The sequence below is a fragment of the Mus caroli genome, unplaced genomic scaffold, assembly GCF_978045245.1.
Source record: "Mus caroli unplaced genomic scaffold, Mus_caroli_1 scaffold_2, whole genome shotgun sequence".
In the NCBI taxonomy this organism is placed as follows: Eukaryota; Metazoa; Chordata; class Mammalia; order Rodentia; family Muridae; genus Mus; species Mus caroli.
Genome location: NW_028227257.1, coordinates 54,477,411 through 54,500,060, shown reverse-complemented (window position 1 = coordinate 54,500,060; position 22,650 = coordinate 54,477,411). Strand labels below are relative to the sequence as shown.

Below are 22,650 nucleotides of genomic sequence, written 5' to 3'. Positions count from 1 at the left end.
AGCCACAGAAGATGCACAAGATAGAGTTGGGGTCTCCATGAGGAAATAGAAGAAAATATGAGAGAAAAGGAAAGACTCAACTCACTTTTCTTTTTTCCTTTTTTGTTTTTTTGTTTTGTTTTTGTTTTTTGAGACAGGGTTTCTCTGTGTAGCCCTGGTTGTCCTGGAACTCACTCTGTAGACCAGGCTGACCTTGAATTCAGAAATCCGCCTGCCTCTGCATCCCAAGTGCTGGGATTAAATGTGTGCACTGCCACTGCCATGCTTCAACTCACTTTTCAAAGGAACAGAAATAAGTGGAACTGTAGCTCGGTGGATAGAAAAGTTTCCAGACAAGCCTAAAGATTGTGGTTCAGATTCTTAGAACCCATATAAATGCCAGACAGCTCCCAACAATCCCAGAGCACAGGAAGCAGCAAGAGAGAATCCCTCGAGCAAGCTGGATGCTTGACTAAGTAAACAGGCAAAAGACCCTGCCTAAGTAAATACAGAGAAAAATGATGGACATCAACCGGACCTCCATGTGTGCTTACATACAAATGTTCACACACACACACACACACACACACACCACACAAATATGCAAAAAAAATTAAAGATGGATCTTTGATAAAACAAACGTAATGAGTCACGTGTTATATATGCAAGTGTTCACTGTAGGATTCTACATGTGAGTGTTCACTGTAGGATTCTTTCAACTATACTAAAAATGTTGAGATAAAGGGACCTGGGGCAGACGTTAAAAGTTCAGGAAGGGAGCACCAAGATGAAATAATGTTTGGAAGCCAACAGAAGAGGATTCATCCAGTGGGTGCCAGTTCTAAAGACGGAGGAAGATTACTAAAGGGAGAAATCCATTTAGCAAGGAAGTCCCTAGTGACCTACATAAAAGTCATTTACCCCAGGTTGCCAAGCAGAGTTAAGGTCTCAAAGTGTGTGTGAGAGCCAGGATGAAGACAATGGCCTTAGAAGTGGGAATGAAAAGGTGAGGTGGTGTTGGTGGATTGCAGCAGCCAAAGCTTATCCACAGGCAGAGGAGAAAGAGCCAATGGGGTTATTCTGGGCAAGGCCATAGGGCTGGCAGGAGAGGAGGGTCAGAGCACAGGGAGGATTATACTCAGAGACACAGTGACTCAGGATTCTTCAGCAGGAGCCCAGGAAGACAGGGCAGGTGGAGGGTAAAGATGACAGCAGTGCACTGGGTGCTTTTCGTTTTCCCAGTGAAGTCGGATATGATGTCGACTAGAAAGCCCTGATAGGGTACTGAGAGTAAAAATGATCCAATATGGACTGTGATTTACCACCCCCCCCCCCCCGTTTGAAGAACATGGTACCTTCACATTTGAAAATCCTCAACTCGAGGGCTCTCATGGTAAGTACAGTATCATGCCTGCGGTACCAGGAACAAAAAAACAGTGCTTACCAAATAGCACAACTTTTCACACCGGATAGGGCAGTAAGCCATTTGGTCTGTAGCTTGAGCCTGGATGCGCACATCTGAAATGCCGCCTTCGGGTGGCTGCTTCCCCGGGATGGAGTTGTAATAGTCATGGTCTCTGTCTTCAGGGACACCATCAACAAGCACCTCCTCCCTGTAAGGGGAAAAAGAGGCCCCAAAAGGCTGCATGGGAATTCGAAGGCTGTAGGGGATACAAAGAAATCAGAGCCAAGCAAATCATGCCGAAAATCTGCAGGCGTGTTTTACGTCTACAGCCATGCTTAAGCCATGTCAAAAGTCTGAACCTCTGCACTAGCGTGTTTGCAAGTCTGTGGAGAATACTGATGGAGAAAGCCAGTGAAGACTGTCAAGGGTGAGGCCTTCGTATTTCTCTCCAGTTAGTGGTAGTAATGATGGTAAACAGCTCACTTGAATGATAGGCTCTTTTACCTCAGCATCATAAAGACTCACAGCTTCATTTTGGAGATGTTTTGGTCAAAGAAAATTTAGAAATTGTTCTTTGGGTAGAAAGCCTGGCCCAGTTTACTAAACTAAGATGAAAAATCCATTTTAAAAGGAGAGCTGTAGCCAGCTATCTTGTCTGCACAAATCTAGACAAGTATGGTATTCATAAAGAACTATTAGAGTCACATGTGGCAAGTGAGGGAATTCTGTAAACATGTAATTGTTTTAAATTTGAAACAGGGTAAAAAAAGAAACAAACTGGCATCCATTTCTAAATTGGAATTAACAACAAAAGTTCCTATAAAAAAGAATAAGTCAAACCAAATCTCTTCAGGATTTTGTATGCATGTGGCAGGCTTGGGATGCAGGGGGGGGAGGGGGGAAGGGCCTAGCGGTGTGATTTAGAGGAGGCGTTCATGTGTCTCTGTGTGTCTGTCTGTGTGTCTGTGTGTGTGTCTGTGTGTGCCATGACACACATCTGGATGTCAGAGGACAACTTTGGGAGTCAGTTCTTGCCCTCCTTCTTGTTTTGAGGATGCAGCTCTTTTGCCCACTGAGCCATCTTTCTCACACCAAATTAAGTCTTTTTTTAAATGAACTAACTTTATCAACCCCCATGACCACATGATCCTGAGTAAAAGCTGTCACCAAGGCTTCTGGTACCCCTTTTCTGTGTTGCCCTAGATGATCTACCTCATAAAGAGGGATCTCCAAACCCAGTGCTCATTGATACACAAGATGATAATGTGGGGAAAGGTACACTTAAAAATAAATGCCCAAGGATTTCATTTCTTGAGCATGAACTTGGCAGCAGCTGGTGGCCTGAAAGCATCCATGGCCACAGACAGGAGAAACACCAGCTTTTTGGGTCACATCTGCTCCACCCCAAAGGCTGCAGCCACTTAGGAGGCCTACCAGCAGCTAACAGATTCCTGCAGAGATTGTCGATTCTTCCTGTTTTACTCTTCCATTTTGGTTTGTTTTTTACTAATATGCATGAGATCCAGGGTTAAAGAAAATCTGAGAAACTTGATAACGTTTATTATTTCATAACTTCGTAATTCATAGTTTTATGTAACACTGGGGAAATGGGGTCGGTTCCTTCCCACATTTAGTGTCAGAAGAATATCTGGATAAATATGAGTGGAAGAAAAGTAAGCCACTCTTATTTCTGGTTTTATTGCTGAAACTGTTACTTTTAAGAACAAATATTCCTCTCATTAGTGAACTTAAAAAACATTTTTTTTGTGCTTTATTTTTACACAGGGTTTCACCAAGTACCCTTGACTGACCAGGGACTTGCGGTGTAGACCAGGCTGGCCTTGGACTCACAGAGATCCCCCAACCTCTGCCTCCTGAGTGCTGGGAGCCAGGCATGCGTTACACATCCTGCCATCATGGTAATGCTTTAAGTGTCCAGAAAGACAGAAAATTAAATAATTATGAAACTCTAGACTGACCTTTCCCAAGTGTTCAAGGAAGGATTTTTCAAGTACTGTTTGAACCGGAGTTCAAAGGCCTGCCCTATGGTGCTTATGACGTCTTGGGCCATTCCACTGCGACACTCCAGTATGTGGCACGCTGTGAGAAGACACATTAAAAATATAGTATCATGAGAACATTATACAAAAGCAAAATAGTTCCAGAACATGAGAAAATAGTTGTGTTTTTAAAAATATCAAACTTACTCCATCTCTAAAAAGGCATAATCAGGCTTCATATTGCATATAAATCAAGGAGAAAATATTCAAAATCCACATACCTGAAAAATTAGAAATTTTGAGCTGGGTGTTGTATAAAAATACCTTTAATACCAGCGCTCAGAAAGCAGAGGCAGGTGGATCTCTGTAAGTTCCAGGTCAGCCTGGTCTACAGAGTGAGTTCTAAGACAGCCAGGTTACATGGAGAAACCCTGTTTCAAAAAGAGTGGTATCAAGGCAGATATTTAGGGCTCATGCTTCAGACTGTCTTAAATTTTTTTGCAATCATTTATAAGTGTGTGTGTGTGTGTGTGTGTGTGTGTGTGAGAGAGAGAGAGAGAGAGAGAGAGAGAGAGAGAGAGAGAGAGAGAGAGAGAGAGATCAAGTGTAGGTCAGAGGACAACTTGATAGAATTAGTTCCCTCTTTCCACCATGTGAGTCCCTGAGATCAAACTCAGGCTTGATAGAAAGTATCCCTACCCACTGAGCCACCACTCTGGGCCTGTAAGAAATGTTCTTCAGATGGAGCAAAAGAAGTTGTACCACATTATACAGAGATGTCATTATAGTTGAGGGTTTCTTGTTTGCTCATTTCTAATTTCATACACATGTGGCTCAATTAAAAAAACAAAATCAAAATGAGAGTGATTGCAAAATAGAACCAAAATGGCTGTATTTTTTTTCCTGCATGTTTAAAGAAATAAGAATCAGGAAGACAGAGAGAGGGGGCGGCTGGAAACTCCAGCATAAATAAGAAAACACACAACACTGATTTCCTGTGAAAGAGGTAAAAGGATGGGAGACAAGAAGTACTCTGTGAAAAAGATCCAGAGCCGAGTTCAAATTCCACCATCTGTGCCACCATCTGTGTAGTCCTGGATGGGCTACTTATGGTGGCTTGAAGAGGAATGTCCACCCCTCCCCCACGGGCTCAGAAGCCTGAATGAGGTCCCAAGTTGGTGGAACTTTTGGGGAAGGATTAGGAGGCGTGGCCTTGTTGGAGGAGGCTTGCCACTGGGGGTGGCTTTGAGGTTTCAAAAGCCCATGCTATTCCCAGTTAGCGTTCTCTGCCTTGTACTGTGGATCAGAATGTGAACCCTTGGCCTACTGCTCAGGCCCAGTGCCTGCCTGCTCACAGGACACACGCCATGCTCCCTGCCATGATGATCATGGACTTACTCCCTGAAACTAAATTCCCCTTCCTTACAAGTTGCCTTGGCCACGGGGTTTCATCACAGTTCTATAACAGTGACTACAGCCAGGTCTTCACTTATGAGGACAGCAGGATAGGCTGTCTGTCTCCTTTAGACAAAGTCTGGTATTTTTTTCTTCATACTAACTTAAACCCTCTGAGGAGCAGGACAAGCAGGCTGGGCACACAGAAGCACTAAGCCTGACCACCACCACTTGAGCACACTCTGAAGCGCTTCAGCTTCTCTGCAACTTCTCTGAATTGAATGCCTAGAGGTTTTGGTTTTGTCTGTCCATAGGCAGTTCTCCAAATAATTTTCTGCATTGCTTCAATTACCCTGTTGCTGGCTTTTTTTTTTTTTTTAAAGAAGATGGGACAGAAAGTAGAAAAGGGAAAAAGTAAACAGAAAAAAAGAAAAAACAAACAAACAAAAACAAACCAGCGAACACCAGGGGCTCCTGTCTCTCTCCATGAACGTGGCAGGCTGCCCTAAGCCCGTGCTACGCCCACCTCCTCTTACCACGCCCACCTCCTCTTAGTGATCACCCCTATTTTGACAGTGCTACTCTTTGAACTCTTAGTTTGTTCACACGATCACAGGGAAGCAACATAGGAATCAGATGTTGCTTCCCTGTGATCATGAATCAGATACAAAATGAATCAGATACAAAATGCTAGAATTCCTGGTCAGGAGCTGCCCTACCTGCCGCTAACAGGCAAAGGGGAAAAGACAGATACATAAGAAATCCCGTGTTCCCAAGTGATTCTTGGTGACATGAAAACAGCCATGGCAGCTTGAGCTCTGATGTCTACATCTGGAGTCAGTGCACACACCTGGTTTCTTTCCCAAGCTCCCAGTTCTACCTATGAGCACCAGTAAAAATCATAAGAATCTTAGCATGTCCCTTCACTGGGGATCCTAAGGGTAATATTACACAAAAGAATGAATATTACTCTTAGCCAGTAAAAGGCCTTTAAAGAGTTTTGTTCCTTTGAGTTTCTGAGATGGTGAGTCTATGACCATCGTAGCTAGGAGCATGGCAGCAGGCGGGCAGTCATAGCGATGGCACAGTTAGCTTACAGCTTACATCTTGATCTACAAGCACTATGAGGCACAGAGAGCTGACTGAGAATGGAACGAGCATTTTTGAAACCTCAAAGCCCACCCCCAGTGCACACCTCCTCTAGGAACTCACTATATATCCCTGGCTGGCCTGGAACTCTCTCTACAGACCAGGATGGCTTTGAACTGACAGAAATCCACCTGCCTCTGTCTCCTGAGTACTGATATTAAAGGCATACACCACCACTCTCAGATTGTTCATTTTTTCGTAAAGACCAACAACATTTGTCTAGAATTAGTTCTTGAAATAAAGGTCAGTGTCTCAGATCATCCACCAGATGGTGCTGTGGGATGCAAATGGAGTAGATGCCTCCCGAAGCATCAGACTCCAAGAACAGTAGATTCACATACAGCAGCCTGTGTACTTTACAAGCATAAATACAAATGTAAGTTAGCAGATTCATTTAGATTGCTTTTCATTGACAGGGGCATTGTTTTACAATTCTCTTTTAATATTCAGCTCATGGCTTTCCTATACATAAACAGTCCAGGTAAACCGGGGTCTTTTCTCAGACTAAGTTCAGATACAGTATGAAAACCTCCTTAGCCTGCCACAGCATTGGAAAGCTGAAGACAGCATGGACTTCCTCACGACAGCTACAGAAGGCTGGACCTAACAATGACATTTTTAACTTGCCTTCTCTACAAAGAAAGCGTTTCATAAACTGATGAGTTCATCACAGGGCCGTAGCCAAGATAGGAAAAGGTAATACCAGCTGGATCTAGATGGAAACGTTGAACCAGGTATACAGCAGAGGGACGATGGGGGCGGGGTGACACATGGAGGATTATTAGCAGGAAGCCTGGTCTCCTGTGCCCACCTCCACTTCCTGCCAGTCGAGTTTTCCTCCTCACCCTTGCCATCTGGCTCCTGCCTTTCTGAAGTCACCTAGTCTGTGGGCTCTCTGCTGAACTGAAGGTATTTTCTTTCCTTCAGTCTCCTACTATTCCAGCGTGCGACGATCCTGGTTTCCTCTCCAGGAAAAAGTGCTGTTCCTCCTAAGAAGGTCGCTCTCACCGGACCTCCTCCTCACGCTGCCACACCTGGTGTCCTGGGACTTCTCCCCTCTCTGCAAGCCTCAGCCCCTTTCGTTGTAGACTCCTCTGCCGATGGTCTTACTCCTCATCTCTTCTTTCCCTCTTCCTCTCTTCACTTCTTCTGCTTCCCTCTCTCCATCTCCGTGCGTCTAGCTATCTTCCCATCTCCCATCCCCCAGACCGGTACCTGGCTGGCATCAGGCTCCAGACCCGCAGTAGCAGGCTTGGAGGGCATTAAGGGCAGATGCCTAGCTCACGGTCAGTTTGGGGCCCCACCTCCCATTCACCAAGTGAAAAGGTTGGAGTACTGGATTTTACTGAGGCTGATGAAGGCAAAGATGCTTCCTGCTGGTCTGAGGAATGGATAGTATTTCCACACACCTCAATGATTAGAACACTGTAAACTACTGAACCCAACCAGTCAGGAGGCCACCCCTGGCTGCCTCTGGCAGTCCCTCTACTTGTAGCACCCGGAAGCCCCTCCATCTTTGAGGTTGTTTGCAGATCTCCACTGCCAAACTTTCTGAACTTTACAGTTCTAACCATAAAACCTAACCCCATTGCCACCCCAGCTTTCTATCTCTTCACTGAATACCAACCAAAATCTTAGGCATTTTTGCCCTGGTACTCTAGGCTTCCTCACTGTTTTCTATGAAGACCACATAATCCCACTTCTATAGTGGCTTCCAGACTCCCATAGCTGACCCTAATTCAAAGGCCTGGCCGACTCCCCTGATCTTCCTACCACCTCTCCAAAGCACCTGCCATGATTTCCAGCCTATCTGTCCTGTGGGTTTTTTTCCTCAAACTGTAATAAAATGGACTTTGAATTTCCTTCAGAGTCCATTTTAAGGTTATTTTATTATTGACTAAGGACCTATAAAAGGAAATCCCAATCCCCTGTGACACTTGGACAGAGCTGTTCTCCCTAAGGAGAACCCTAACTCACTAGGCAATGTTCTGTCACCTTCTGATTCCACTATTTTTTATTCAGGAATTTAGAACATTTGAAAATATGTAACAAATATTCATTGTTAGAACTGAAGAAAATAAAAAGGACCGAAAGAAAGTTAAAATCATCCCAAATTTCACTATGCGGAAACAGTTGCTATTAGCAGTTTGGCATAGACCTTTCCAGTTTTGTTTTGCTTTTTTCTGTGTAAATCCCCCCTCAAAAATCAGCTGGGGCCACAGTACACAGATTCTCATATTCTGTCTGTGCACTTAATAGCATAGTGGATACTTCAACTGTGGCATTATACATTCTTCTAAAACAATCTTGAACATGCTATGGATTGGTTTAATTTTTAATAGATGGGTTAACAATTGCCTCCGGCATGTAAATATTATATGACAGTGATTTTAATTGTTTGATCTCTTTGAACATCCTAATTACTTCCTGAGAAGTGAAACTGCTGGTTTAAAGGCCAGACTGGGCAACAGACTTGACACAAATTGTCAAACAGCCCTATAGAATGTTTGGATCTGTGCTCTTGTTGGCTACATTCAAAATTAACCACTTCCCTAAAGCACACTTGTCATTTCCCAATATGAGAAATCTAGAAATGAACCGTGACATCCATAGCTTTTGTGTTCGGCCTGCTCGTAAGCTGCATTTCCTTCAGGTGCTTCTTGTCGTCTTGTAAGGTTCTTTTGAAAGGAACTTGTGCTCAGGACTTGGAGTTGCTCCACCCTTTACTGTCTAGGGGCCTCAGGGAAAAAAATCTTTTTTGTTTTTCCCCAGATAAGGTCTTTCTATATGGCTTCAAATTTGCTATCTCCCTGCTTCAGCCTCCTGACTGCAGGAACTGTAGATGCGTGCCACTGTATCTGTATTTAAAAGGCCCTGCTTGCCTTGACTTTAGTCTTCCAGTATCTATGACATAACAGTATTACCTACTTTGTTTTATATATACATAACATATATACTCAACTTTATACAGTATTACCTACTATATATACATACATGACACATGACATACCAGTATTACCATGTATATGTATATACACACACACAGAGAGCTTTATACAGTATTACCTACAATATATATAATAATGGTATGTCATATATATATGGTGATACTGCATAAAGTATGTCATGTATGTGTGTGTATATATAATATATATGTATATATGTGTATATACATACATACACACACACACACACACACACACACACACATATATATATATATGACATACCATTATTACCTACTTTATGGACTGCTGAGAAGATGGCAGGAGTCAATGTGCACAAAGGGCACCTGACAATGTCTGCAGCGTGGCGAGCATGCAGTGCACACAGCTACTTTTCTTTGCCTTGTTTCTGTTTCACTATTTGCCCTTTTCCTATGAGAAGAATCTCCTCCACCTTCTTAGTGGCAACTTCACTACAACTCCCACTGGAGGATGCTGAGCAGTAGGTTGGAGCTAGGAGCCAGTCACAGAGATGTTGGACTGTGTACAATCTCTCCAAGCTCCCCAGGAACAAGCAGTTCCCATCCCTTCACCAACACTTAGTGTAAACGTTCATCAGATACTATTAGTCCAGATTTGGTCCAAACTGCCCCTTCATCCCCCAGGCAATTTAGACCACTAACGACCTCTGTTTAGAACTAACGAGACCTTATCTGGCTTGGAATCTACAATTCCGACTGATTTTCTGCCCTCTGATATCACTGTACAGACACAACTGCAAGAAGCATCGTACTGCGATTGCAGTGCAATGGCAAAAATCATAACACTTTCTATAAAGCCCAGAATCTTTCCTGGTATCTGGTGACTTACTGGCACCTCCCACTCTCAGTAGTCTTTTTTGGCTTCTCTTTCCCTGTGGCTCTTTAGCTTCTGTTCTTTTTCCTTCCCTGAAGCCCTGTCTTTACAGACACTACCTTGTAGCTATCTCATCACACTGCACTTCAACCTGTACATATCCTACTGAGCACAGACCCAGTGAAAGCTTCGACTCCTTTGATATTTGTGTCAACTATCAACTCGTCGATATAGAGTCACCTGGCAGATGGCTTCTGGCACACCTGTAAGGAATTATCTTGATTGTATTAACTAAGGTAGGAGGCCCAGCCACTCTGGATGGCGCTGATCCCTGGCTGGGATCCAGGACAGTATATAGAGAAAGATAACAACTGAGCAGCAAGCAAGCTTTCACCTTTCTCTCTTCCTGATGATGGATGTGACCTGGACTTCCTGCAGCGACAACCACCTTTAAACGGGGATCCAGAATAAACCCTTAGGCTGCTCTGTTAGGGTATTTGATCATAGCAGCAGGGGGACAATGACAGATGCCAAAGATGTGAAAGAATCTGGATCCCAGATGCTTTTCTTTAACGTCTTTTAACACGGACTCAGGGGCTCAGGCTATAACCCAGACCATGTCCTGGAGGCACAGCACATGGCTCAGACTGGCTTTGTATTTGTGGTGATTCTCCCTCCATATCTGTACATTTTATGGTAAGAAAAACAAATGTTATTCAGAGGTCTTTCCAAATACAGCAGGCGGCTCCATACTGGTAGCTTCCCAGTGCTTGGCTCCTTCCTCTCCTTGCCACTCCCTCATTATCCACTCAACTTTCTGGAACTCAGTGGTCCCTTTCTATGGAGCATTTTAAAGTGTTTGTCACCTGCTCTTTCCTCTCTCCATTCTCAGGACCGTGTCCTTCTTGGCAAGCAATTAGCAAGCATTGACTATGGCCACACTCTATGCCATCCAATGCCTCTCATAATCTCACTGACAGTCACACTGCCTCCATGGCTTCAAGTTTCTCTCTGAATGCACCTAAGAGTGCCTGCTTGATGAGTCTCTCTAGAAGTCTGCTTGGCAAAGAGCACCTCTACCCATCTACCCACAGGATCAAGTCCATGCTTATTAGGTCTTTCTTCTCTGCCATGGGAGAGTGCTTTCCTTCTTCTGCCACACGCAGCCTGCAGCTGTGCATTTCCACCTCTGTTCCTTTGATTCCCAAATAGCACTCCATGTTCACTTCATCAAATATTTGAAGGCAAATTCCATCACCAGGGTGGAAGAAGTTCCCCAACTCCCAGGTTCTATTTGAGGGCAACTAGCTTAAACCCATCTCCCAGGGGAGTCTGAATGCCTTGGGTTTGAGGGTGAGAAACAGTACCAACCACATCTGTCCAGAGAGATCGAACTTTCTAAGGAACCTCAGGCTTTTGACTTGAAGCCCAGCCTGCAGATGCCTTTCCTAGGCAACCTCGTTATCCCCTAGGATGAGGCTCTCACTCGGCTCTTCCACTCAGTCATTCGAGACACAGTCTGTGCATCACGCATGCCTGAGCCATTGTAAAGTATCTGAGAAACAACAGTAAGAAGGGAGATCTCAGCCTAATAGAAAGAACATGGGTAATGTTCGAACAAGTACGTGAGAAAAACAGCAACAAAGTGTAGCTTGTTGGCAGAGAGAGAAATACTGTCATGATGGGGGTGGGGCACATGTGACTAGAGGTAGGCTATGCCATCAGTAGAAGGCCCCTCAAAGGAAGAGACATTGGAGGTGAGACCTAAAGGTGGACAGAGATTGCCTCGCACACACAACCCCCAGAGTTCTAGCCCCATCACTGCATAAAGCTGGGCATGGTGACACGTGCCTATAATCCCACTCAGGAATAAAGTGAATAAAGGCAGGAGGGTCAGAGGTTCAATGTTATCCTTGGCTACATAGTGAGTTTAAGATCAGCCTTGTCCAAAAAGCCACATACTCAAACTCAAAGTAACATTCCAGGCTTTTTCAGCAGCAAGTGCATAGGGACAAACACACACATACACACACACGCACACACACACACACACACACACACACCAACAGCAATGCCTCATTGAGTTTTGTGTTTAATTTCTTTTTCCCCTTGGGATATGGGAACAACACTACCATAAACAAAACAGCTTATTTTTGCATATGTTAATATGCTTTTTAGTTTGTGAATCTTCCAAGTGCTGGGATTTAAATATTGCCTGTGAATTGTTCCACTCTTCTCTGCTGGTAGGATTATTTATTTCCAATTCAAATTTACATAGTTTTCTTAGAGTCCTTCAATATCATCCTACAATGATGGGGCACCGTTGGACCATGCCCATCGTTTGGAAGACGATGAAACAGGCCAGGAGGGGCCTCACAGCTTCTCTTTATCGCCTGTTCAGCTTAGCAAGAGTGCTCAAGTCTGCAATGACCAGGACTCCTAAGATAACAGAAAGCAATGCCCATAGATAGGGCCTTACTGTGTGACACCCATTACTGTGTACATTAGAAATAACCACTTATTTTTATAGTCGGTATCTAACAGCTCTTATGAAAACCCAGAAGTTTCTTGTCCATACCTCGTTGGTTGACTGGATCTTTAGCTACATAGGCAACATAGTCTGTGGTATCCTATAAAAGAAAGAGAGGGAGAGAGAGAAACAATTGCATTTAAAATGAATGAATAAGATAAGACTTCCTTAGGACCCAACTGAGCCAAAGCCTTAGACATAACTGTTTTTCTATGGCATAAGTTCTCAGCCCGTTAATGTTGTGGCCCTTTAATACAGTTCCTCATGTTCCAGTGACCCCAAACCATAAAATTATTTTCATTGTCACCTCAAAACTAATTTTGCTACTGTTATGAGTCATAATGTGATCATCTGAAGTGGCCCCTGGAGGGGTTGCAACCCACAGGTTAGAGAACTATTGCTCTATGGCATATCCAGTAGAGCTTAACAATTAAATCTATAGTTTTCTGACCCTCATGGGGAAAGGATGGAGATTGAAAATTCAGAGTCTGACTATATCATTAAGAATAAAAGAGAACACAGCTAAGGAATTCTTTAAAACTGTCTACCACAAAGTTATCAGGAGCTGAGATGTGGTGTCGTCACTGGCCTGGGCCCAGATTCATGCGCATCCAAAAATGAGTTTATCAGAAACCTATTGGTCTTTGGTTGCATGTGTGTGTTGCAAGATAGCTTACAGAATAAAACAGCAAAAATATAAATTATTTCATCCGTAGGCAGAGGCAAATCATTTCAGAGCAGAGAACCTATGAATAACTTAAGTTCAAGAAGAGATATGCTACTGCCTTTGTGAAAACAAGAAAATGGACAGGACACTTGAAATTCCAGCTTTTATGAAAACAGTGAGCTGATGAATGGGATGGTTTTAATAATTAAAGGTGCTCTTGCTATCTTAATTCTCAGAGGGAAAAAAATACCTACAATGCCATTTCAGAGTATTAGAATGGTCTCTAGAGGGAAGACGCTGTCTACTGGCAGGAAGTAGAAGCCGTGTTGGTAATGCCCTCCAGGGTAGCCACTTAACAACCACAATGAATCATGCAGGAAGCAAATCTCAGTCAGCAGAACTTAAGTCTTAAGTCATTTTTAAAAATAGCACACACCTAAGTAAATGTCTCAGGCAAATAGAAAGCTGGGTTGGAATAGCCTCTAAATAAATAAGGCCCTATCTATGAGCATTGCTTTCTGTTATCTTAGGAGTCACGGTCATTGCAGACTTGAGCACTCTAGTTAAGCTGACCAGGTGCTACAACAGCAGCCTGGAACAGACGCTGTGGGGCCCCTCCCGGCCTGTTTCATCATCTTCCAAATGAGCTTGCATTTTCTAATGGTTTTAAAATTCTATAACTGTAAATATCTAGGGGCATGGGGGGGTGCGGATAGTGCAGAATACTTAAAAGGAAAGAACAAATGTCAGGAGAAAATATTTGAAGTATCTTTAATTTTTCACAAATCTGTAGCCTGTTTCGAAACAGAGAAAGCACGGGTGGCTATAGAAGCATTTGCAATAGATGTTCCACAGTTACTAAGAAAACAAAAACTTTCTGAGAGAGAATTAAAAGTGAAGGAGAGCAGACATCACAAGCTAGGCAGAATGGCCCGTGTTTTTGAACGACGATGCTGAGTCACATGGGACTTCTAACTCAGCTTCACTTACCCTGTGACTAGCCCAGCTGGCTATGTAACTGAAGCAGCTCAGCGGGCATCCTAAAGCAAATACAGAGATAGATTCACTGTGTCCAGCACTAGTGTGTCCAGCACTAGTGCGTCCAGCGCTAGTGTGTCCAGCGCTAGTGTGTCCAGCGCTAGTGCGTCCAGCGCTAGTGTGTTCTAGTGTGCATTATCTCACTCAATTCTGGCAACTCGCAGGCGACAGGAGTTATCCCTATCTTGCAAAGAAAGACCCAAAATCTTAGAAAAGTCAGTACATCAAGCTCTTGACTCTAACATTTAACACTAGCCTTCACTGTCTTCCTGACAGGAGGGTAAAACTCCACTGGTGGGGGGAGAGGGGCTAATACCAAGCCAGATCATCATGTAAACTCCAAGTCAGTGGATTTTTCAACTGCAGAGCCCAGGGTTTCCACTGATTGTACTGATGTAAACGTTTTTCCCACAATGGTTGCAGTTTGATTCAAGGACAGTACTTCGGTTAATTTAAAGCTTTGAAGCCATTTTAAGATGGGATGGAAAAACCTTACAGTTCTGAAGAACAAAAACAAACCCTGTTGGATGTACAGTAAATGAAGGCCTGTGCACCACTCCTGACAGGACAACAGCCCCGGGAACTTAAACAGGATAATTTCAGGGAAAACACCAATCATTTTTTAAGTAGACATCATACACTAATAAGTTTTTTTAAAGTGTGCCTGAGTCCCTTCATAAGAAATCTAATGGGCTGGGAGGGGAAGAGAGACCAGCACTCTTCTCTCTAGATTCATTGTGCTCGCTCTCTCTCTCTCTCTCTCTCGCTCTCTCTCTCTGATATCCAACTTTTGGTTTCATAGTTGAGGTCAGATTACAAAGTTGGATAGATTAGAGTGATATATACACACATATCTATATATATACGTATATATATTCTCCCCACCACCGCCCCTGGGCTCATACTGTACAACACGAGCCATCCTACATGCCCTGTTTGCTAATGGATCAACAATTTACTATCCATGTATGCAGGACCTCTCTAAGGACCCTGGTCCCAAAATGAAGCAGTGATGTAAAAGTATCTTTTAGTCACCTGATGTAATTGTCATCTCTGAGTCTTACTGCCTCCATCTGCTAACCTAGGTCTAGCCCTGGAAGTTTCTAGCCTCTGTACAATCTAACCTAGGCCTAGAATGTTTTCAGCCTCTGAGATTTACTGCCGAATAAATTCACTTTTCTTGTTCTTTCTGAACTCTGGCTGGCTGATTTAACTCAGCTATTCTGGCTCAAACCCCTCCCCAAGATGACTGATTCAGTCTGGCTTCTCTCAGCTTCTCAATGAATTGCTCTGCTTGGCCTCAAATTAATTCAAGCAATCTGTTCTGGTCTTCTGGCTCCTGCACACATTCTCTGGCTCATTCTGTCTTCATGTGTGCCTAGCTTTTTTTTTTTTTTTTTTTTAATCAGTAAAACTGCCACTTCCTTCTTCCCTCCCTCTTCCTCTCTGTTTTCTGCACTGTTCTCTCTTAAGTAGCCTCTTTTTCCTCTCTCTTCTTGTGAGAGTTGGGCATATCCTATTCTGTCAAATCTTTTTCTGATTTGTCACTGTTTCTGCCACTCAATTAGAAATCACTTTCAAACATGGGTGCTCCCTTCTACAAACTAACTTTAACTTCATCGGGATTAAAGATGTGTACTAACGGTTTTGTCTGAGTTCCAACTAAAGGAATGAACGGTGTGCTAAGGCTGAGCCATACCACAACTAGAATCAGCTTTTTTCAGTAAACAGCAATCTTGGTGTTCACAGTGTGATAAAATATCCGGCAACACAGTGATGAATCAAGGAATGACACTGACACTCTGGAAAGTATTCTCGGAGAGAACCCCTGTACAATCTGTGACTAGTGAGCACTACACAGGCTCTGGACAGAGAGGAACTGTGAATTCCCCCCCCCCCCCCCCGTGACTGAGCAGTGTCTTCAAGGTTTACATAAATCTGGATGGTCATTATCGACTGGCCTTGTTAGCCTTGGCTGACAACTCTGATGGTGAATGGGATTCCCATCTTGTATTAAATCTGACTGATAGTCTGCTTAGTCTGCTTATGGGGAACATTCTGCAAGAGAAACGGCAGTCAGTGCACACAGGACACACAGATCTCACGATTTTTATGTTAACTGAAAACTTACCAGATGATAACTCAGTGGCTACTAACACCACAGAGGGCTAGCAGTCCTTCTAGTAAGCCTAACCTTTTAAAATCCTGACAGAGGAAACATTTGCCCAAACCACTGTGGGTGCTTTGTTTTGTTTTGTTTTCTACCTGATACATGAAGCATTTAACAAATTGCAATATCGGAAAAGACATGAAGTAGTTAATATTCTGCATATGAAAATTCTTAGGACTCACAAAAAGAACTTGTACAAATCTAAACTTACAGGGTCCCCTCCAGAGGCAAATGAAATCGATTGCATTTGGTGATTTGCAATAATCTGGAAAACAAAAGCAAATTAAACATTTTAACACTATAATGTGTTTGATTTGTTTCTACCTGCTTAGCATCCCTTTAGAAACTATACTGTCTACATTCTAAAATAAACTCTTGTTGTTGTTTTGCTATTGGGATTGAAACTAAAGTATTGTGTATCCTAAGGATTTACTCTACCATTAAGTTACGCTCTCTACTCTCATCTGAACCATGGTGCCTTTCTCTCTGCCCTATTCACCTAGGTAGACATATGTTCTAGGTCTAACTATCCAATCAGCAATCTACTCAACACCACTCTCTAGATACAGCCAATCAGTGTTTTGTGGGAGGAGCTGGAATCAGTAGTAGAAGGAAAAATCTCTCTCTCTGCCACTAAGGAACACCACACTTGCCCAATGGGGCCATCTTTTGCTGTCATGTGAGTGAAGCCTTCTGGAATATAAAAATTTCTTTCCAGAAAAATTGAGAGCTGAGAGTTAAAAAAGCAGACTTGGAAACATGTGTCTTCAATTTAACCAGAACACTTCCCCCCTTCCCTTCATACTCTTATGTATTTTTTGTTTATAGACTTAGTATATTTACTTTTGTTTAGTTATTCACTACTATTTATCCAAACACACTAATATTAAGACTTCTAACATGGGGGCTAGAGAGGTTGCTCAGAGGTTAAGGACCCTGGTTCCAGTCCCAGTACCAACATGTTGTCTCAAACAACCTGTGACTCTGGTTCCAGAAAATGCAAAGCCCTCTTCTGGCCTCTAGGTGCACCGAACATGTACATAGTACACACAAGTAGGCAAAACACCCACACATAAACCTAAAAAACGATTGAAAAACATAAAGACTTCTGATATGCCAAATAACTGCACTAATTAACCCAAAATGATTGTTTTATTGGAAATTCCAATTTGTTTGCTTGTGTTTGGAAATCACAGTGCAATAACTGACTTGTATAGGTTTTAAAGGTTAATTAAAATGCCAGCTATGCAACTACCAATGAATCCTGATTGCAGAACTGTGAGGCAGAACCTATGAAGGCTGTACATACAAGACAGCCAAGCAAAACTGCTCCTAGATGCATACTCAACAATAATTGAATAAAGTTGTGCAACAAGATGTTGATGTTTCCTTAGGAAATGATATAACTAGGCTATTTATAATAGCCCTGAATTAGAAGCAATCCTGAAGGTGACTATTGTGATATTCAAATAGTAGACTGCTTACAATATGACAACATGTTTGTTGGGTTAAAAAAGAAGTCAACACAAAGAATATATCAATACATCATTTCATTTATCAAAACTGGCAAACTTTTTATTGAACTATTTGCTTAAAGTCTGAATTGTGGTTATTCACGAGGCATTGGAAGAGAGAAGAGTGGTTTTCTGGGATCCACGAATGATGCCTTTTCTTCTGGGTAGTAAGTAAACAAATATATGTAGCTTGTGATAATTAAGCCACACACATTACCTGTGCACTTTTCTCTATTAATATTTCAATAAGAACAAAATCAACATGCAAAGATTATATTCCAATGACAGCTCATGAGAAACTGCATTTAATGGGTAAAGAGGAAGATTTCATACAAATATGTTCAAGTATATAAAACTAGTAAGGATCATGTAACACTTTGGAGAGAAGTTCGTTGAAGAATATAAAAAATGACCATTGACAAAAATTATATAAGAGCCAGATGATAAAGAGGAATGCTATGGAGCATTGTCTCCTGGATGTGACAGGGCCATTGCATTCACGAAGAATAAACTAAAGCTATGGAAAGATTATAAAGATACAATCAAGGCTGGAGAAATGGCTCAGCAGTAAACCGCATTGGCTGTTCACACTAAGGACCAGGGTTCGACTCCCAGTAATCACAGAGCAGTGTACAACTGTGACTTCATTTCTAGGAGTTCCAATGCCCTCTTTTGGTCTCTATAGGCACAGTGCACACACGTGGCACACAGACTTTACAGACAGGCAAACAAATGCATACACAGGAAAGAGAGATCAAATGGATAAAACTTACGTTTACTTATTTTAATTCCATAAAACAACACGTGGCAAGGGTGTGGATATTCTCAATCACTATTGCTACAGTTTAAGTTTGTAGAGCAACCGTGGCGCGTGATTATTTGCATATATTTAAAATATGTATAGCCTATTTTCCACCCTTCCTTATCCTAGTCTCACACATGTGGTTTAGTTTCCCCATGGTATATACGTGTGCACATACACACAATTTATCTTTGGTTAGGGCAACTTCAATAAATTCAGAAGAAAAAAAACCCCGAAAAGTTAAATGGTGAGAGGTAATGGACATGCTGATCACAGGGACGCTGGGGAGGCAGGGAGGTGGAGGAGAGATGGCATCTGTGACAGAAGGCCAGGGCTTTCCAGCTAGGCAAAGCAAGCACTTGGCAAGGAACTTAGAGCTGGTCTCCAGGTGGAAGGGTCACCAGCGGAAACATCGCGGGTCCTGAGTGGGTGTGAGGGTGAGGTGGGAGTCCGGGAAACATGGGGGGTGAGGGGTGGGGAGGGAAGAGCTCGCACACGCGCACGCACACCACGCCCACCCGCGGACCAGGCGGCCTACTCGCCAGCACACGCACGCCATGCTGGCACGCGCACCACGCCCGCCTACCCGTTTGCGCACGTGAAACGTGCTCCGCACGCGCATCACGCATGCCCACTCGCCTGCGCACGCGCGCCCCCTCCCCAGCTCGCGCACCACGCACGCCCTCTTGCCTGCGCACGCGCACCACGCCCGTTCGCGTGCCCGTCTTTGCAAAAGGTGCTTTTTTTTCCCCGCTTGGCCGAGTCGCTTCCACCATGGCGGAGATGGCAGAGCTTTGCGAGCTGTACGAAGAAAGCAACGAGTTGCAGATGGACGTGCTGCCCGGCGAGGGCTATATGGAGGTAGGCCGCGGGGCCCGCGGGCCGGCCCCGGAGGAGGGCCCCATGGAGGAGGAGGCCGGGCCAGCCGCCGCCCGCGCCCAGCGCGGTCTGTTCGCCGAGGCTGGAGCGGACCTGGAAGGCGACGAGTTTGATGACTGGGAGGACGACTACGAGTTCCCTGAAGAGGAGCGCTGGAGCGGCGCGATGCACAGGGTGTCCGCCGCGCTGGAGGAAGCCAACAAGGTGTTCCTGCGAACCGCGCGAGCTGGTGATGCCCTGGATGGCGGCTTTCAGGCGCGGTGTGAGAAGAGCCCTTTCGACCAGCTAGCTTTTATCGAAGAGCTGTTTTCGCTGATGGTTGTCAATCGACTGACCGAAGAGCTCGGCTGTGATGAGATCATTGATCGAGAGTAAATGCTGACGAAAGAGGAGGAAACTACCTGAGAGGGAGAGATTCAACATTCTGCTATTTTGGGGTTCATTCCAAATAGTTCTGTGCAAAAAATAAAAACAGTTGGTTTTTGTTTCTCGGAATAGAAGACGGGACAGTGAATGACCATGCATTGTGGAAAAGGAAAATCGAGGAAGGAGGAGTGTTAAACCTGAGAATCGCGAGGAGAAAAAGACCAAATTGTACCTCTTTGGTCTCACAGGGGCTCAGCAAAAACCTCTGGTTCAGACTGTTGATCGAGATGATTTTCCTTACATTGGAGAAGAGCTTTCTCTGTTAAGCTTTTAAAGATGGTTTGGAAGAGTAAATTGTGACTGCCAATACAAGAATCTAATTAAAGATGGGGGAAAATACATTCCAAGATGTCTTTAATTCGAAGTGAAAGGCTATTGAAAAAAAAAAACTTTCCAAATTGTTTTTGGTGATTTATACACATCAGTTATCAAAAGCTAAACTTGAGGTTTAAGATTGAGTATTCATCAACCCCAGAGGGTAGTCCAAGTAAATGTGGGTATAAATGTAGACGTATTATCATGTGTGCTGTCATCTTAAAATGTGTTACAAATGCTTCTGGAATTTTGACTGCACATGTATCTTCATGATTTATAAAGCTACTGTGATCTCTAATTTGGAAAAACCCATTGTAATGATCTTCAAAGTAAAGAAAGAAACAGGATGTCTTTTTAAGGTTTTAAGTTCATGCATTAAATAAAATGTATGGGAAAGCCCAAAGACAAACTTTCTAATACCCTTTTATACTAGGGAAATTTCACTTGCTGTTTTGTACCTTGACAGATGGTAAGACTATAACTGAAGTTCATATTGTAAGAACTGTTTGCCAAAATTGTCAAGTAAAAAGAAATCCTGCCTGTTATCTATAAAAAAGATGTATGAGCTATTATGTTGTCAAACTTTGAAGGTTTTAAACCTACCCAGAAGTCCACCTGGGTGTCTGATATTCATATTCTCTCTCTCCCTCTCTGCCTCTTTCTTCCCCTCCCCCTCCCTTCTTCTAATTATGCTTGTTAATCTTTATGCACCAGCATTGGCGATAATAAATTTTCTTGTTCTGTGTATTTTGCTTTGTCTAATAGCTTTGCATACATGCTTTATACAGGATTCTCTTGCTGTGTGTGCCATGCCTCCATCTTGATATTTAAACATCCAATGCTTACAATGTAAACCAGTATCAAATATCTGAAAAATGGGTTCTGGGACGTTAAAGCAAATTTCAGGATTTTCTGAATGTGATGCTGTGGTTTAATTGGTGAAGATGCTGAAGTTCCTTGAGAAGGAAAATGATGTATTAGCACTATGTCCCTGCTGATGTCACCATAGCAACCAATACAGAACAGAGCTGAGACAGTAGGATAACTCCTGCTGCCGAGGTGGTTCAGTGGGTAAAGGCACCTTCTACCATATAGCCAAGCCTGACAGCCTGAGTTTGAGCTCTGGGGTCCATGTGGTGGAGGGAGGGTGAGAGAACTCCCCCAAGATTGGGCGGGCCTGTTAGTAATTTTAGACCCTCACCTGAGATTTTAGTTGTTCCTGTACCTCCAAAGCACCTGTACATAATTTTGCCCCAGTTACATGTGGTTTCAGAAGGTGCTAAAACACGAAAGGTGGGAAGTTAGCTGATGTTAAGTGGGGACTCCGGTGTTTGGGAAGCTGTCACCCATGTTAGGGTAGGACATTTGGATAGAGTAGCTACAAACACTCCCCCTCAGCCCTCCTTTTTACTCACCCAATAAATTGATTGCCTCACTAGATGGACTTGAGGGAATCATTTATTGATCTGTTATTGGTAATTTACCTGCTGTAAATAGACTTTTGTTCACATCTCCACAGAAATATAATACAAATATCCATAAATTTGAGCGTATTTGTGTTTGGGGACCAAAGTATATTGTGGAAGTTAAGAGGAGAAGCCATGCATTGGTATTTCTTTGTATCGTTTATTCTGCATTTTATCTATCTATCTATCTATCTATCTATCTATCTATCTGTCTATCTATCTGGGGAGGTTCGTGCCAGTGTAAGCAGAGGGCAAAGAATAACCTTCAGGAGCTGCTGCTTCTCTCCCAGCATGTGGGTGGGGCCTAGGATCAGACACAGGTCATCAGGCTTGGTAGTAAGCTCTTTTACTCACTGCACCCTCTTGTATTTATCTTTAGTTTTGTGGAGATAGGGTCTCACTATGTAGCTCCAGCTGTCCTGGAACTAGACCAGGCTGGGATCATACTCACAGAGTTCTGCCTCCTGCATGCTGGGATTACAGGCATGTGCCAACATGCCTGGCATTTTTATTTTAACGTGTGTGTGTGTGTGTGTGTGTGTGTGTGTGTGTGTGCACTTCACATGCACATACCATGGTACACATGGAGTTCAGAAGACATCTCTGAGAGTTTCTAAAAAGCCCAGCTAGGGCAAGTTTTGGAGGAAGCCTCAGAGATGAAGCTTTTGTGAGTTCTCATCCTTGCTGAATGCACACTGCCGGCCTCGCCCCACCCCCACCCCCTGCCTCCCAATACAGCTTCCTTTCGGGTCATCCATGCACCTGTAAGTACCCCTCATGCATTCTCCTGTAAGTAGTCTCAACAGTCACTGCTCACAAAGCTAGGTGTGGGTGGAACTGATTGGTTTGTCACCCCAGTGCCTTAGGTGAGGTGAACAGATGTTTGTTGACATCTCCCAAGCAAAAGTCACACCTCAGACTGCTATGGTTAAAGGAAAGTGGGGAGCAGAAACAGACTAGACGATGCCTCACCACCATGTGCACCACAGCCCCAATGCTTTTACACTCCCCAGTTCACTTTAGCCCTCTCCATGGAAAGGGCCATTTAGGAAACAATTATTAGCTGAACATGGTGGCACATGCCCTTGATCCCAGCACTTAGGGGGCAGGATCTT

The 22,650-nt window shown here is 43.5% G+C and overlaps 2 protein-coding genes across 2 annotated transcripts in view; one reads left to right on the top strand and one right to left on the bottom strand.

Moving 5' to 3' along the window:
- Window positions 1–22,650, bottom strand: part of Shc4 (SHC adaptor protein 4) — a 96,123-nt gene that overhangs the window by 20,504 nt on the left and 52,969 nt on the right. Inside the window, exons 5-8 of the mRNA XM_021156083.3 lie at window positions 16,345–16,398; window positions 12,307–12,358; window positions 3,364–3,484; window positions 1,424–1,592 (exon numbers count right to left, since the gene is read on the bottom strand). Of these exons, the coding sequence (XP_021011742.1) occupies window positions 1,424–1,592; window positions 3,364–3,484; window positions 12,307–12,358; window positions 16,345–16,398 (396 nt within the window). The remainder of the gene's footprint in view (window positions 1–1,423; window positions 1,593–3,363; window positions 3,485–12,306; window positions 12,359–16,344; window positions 16,399–22,650) is intronic.
- Eid1 (EP300 interacting inhibitor of differentiation 1) lies at window positions 19,101–20,816 on the top strand. The gene has a single exon (XM_021156084.3). It carries the CDS (start codon window positions 19,224–19,226, stop codon window positions 19,701–19,703), a length of 480 nt encoding a protein of 159 aa, XP_021011743.3. The 5' UTR covers window positions 19,101–19,223; the 3' UTR covers window positions 19,704–20,816.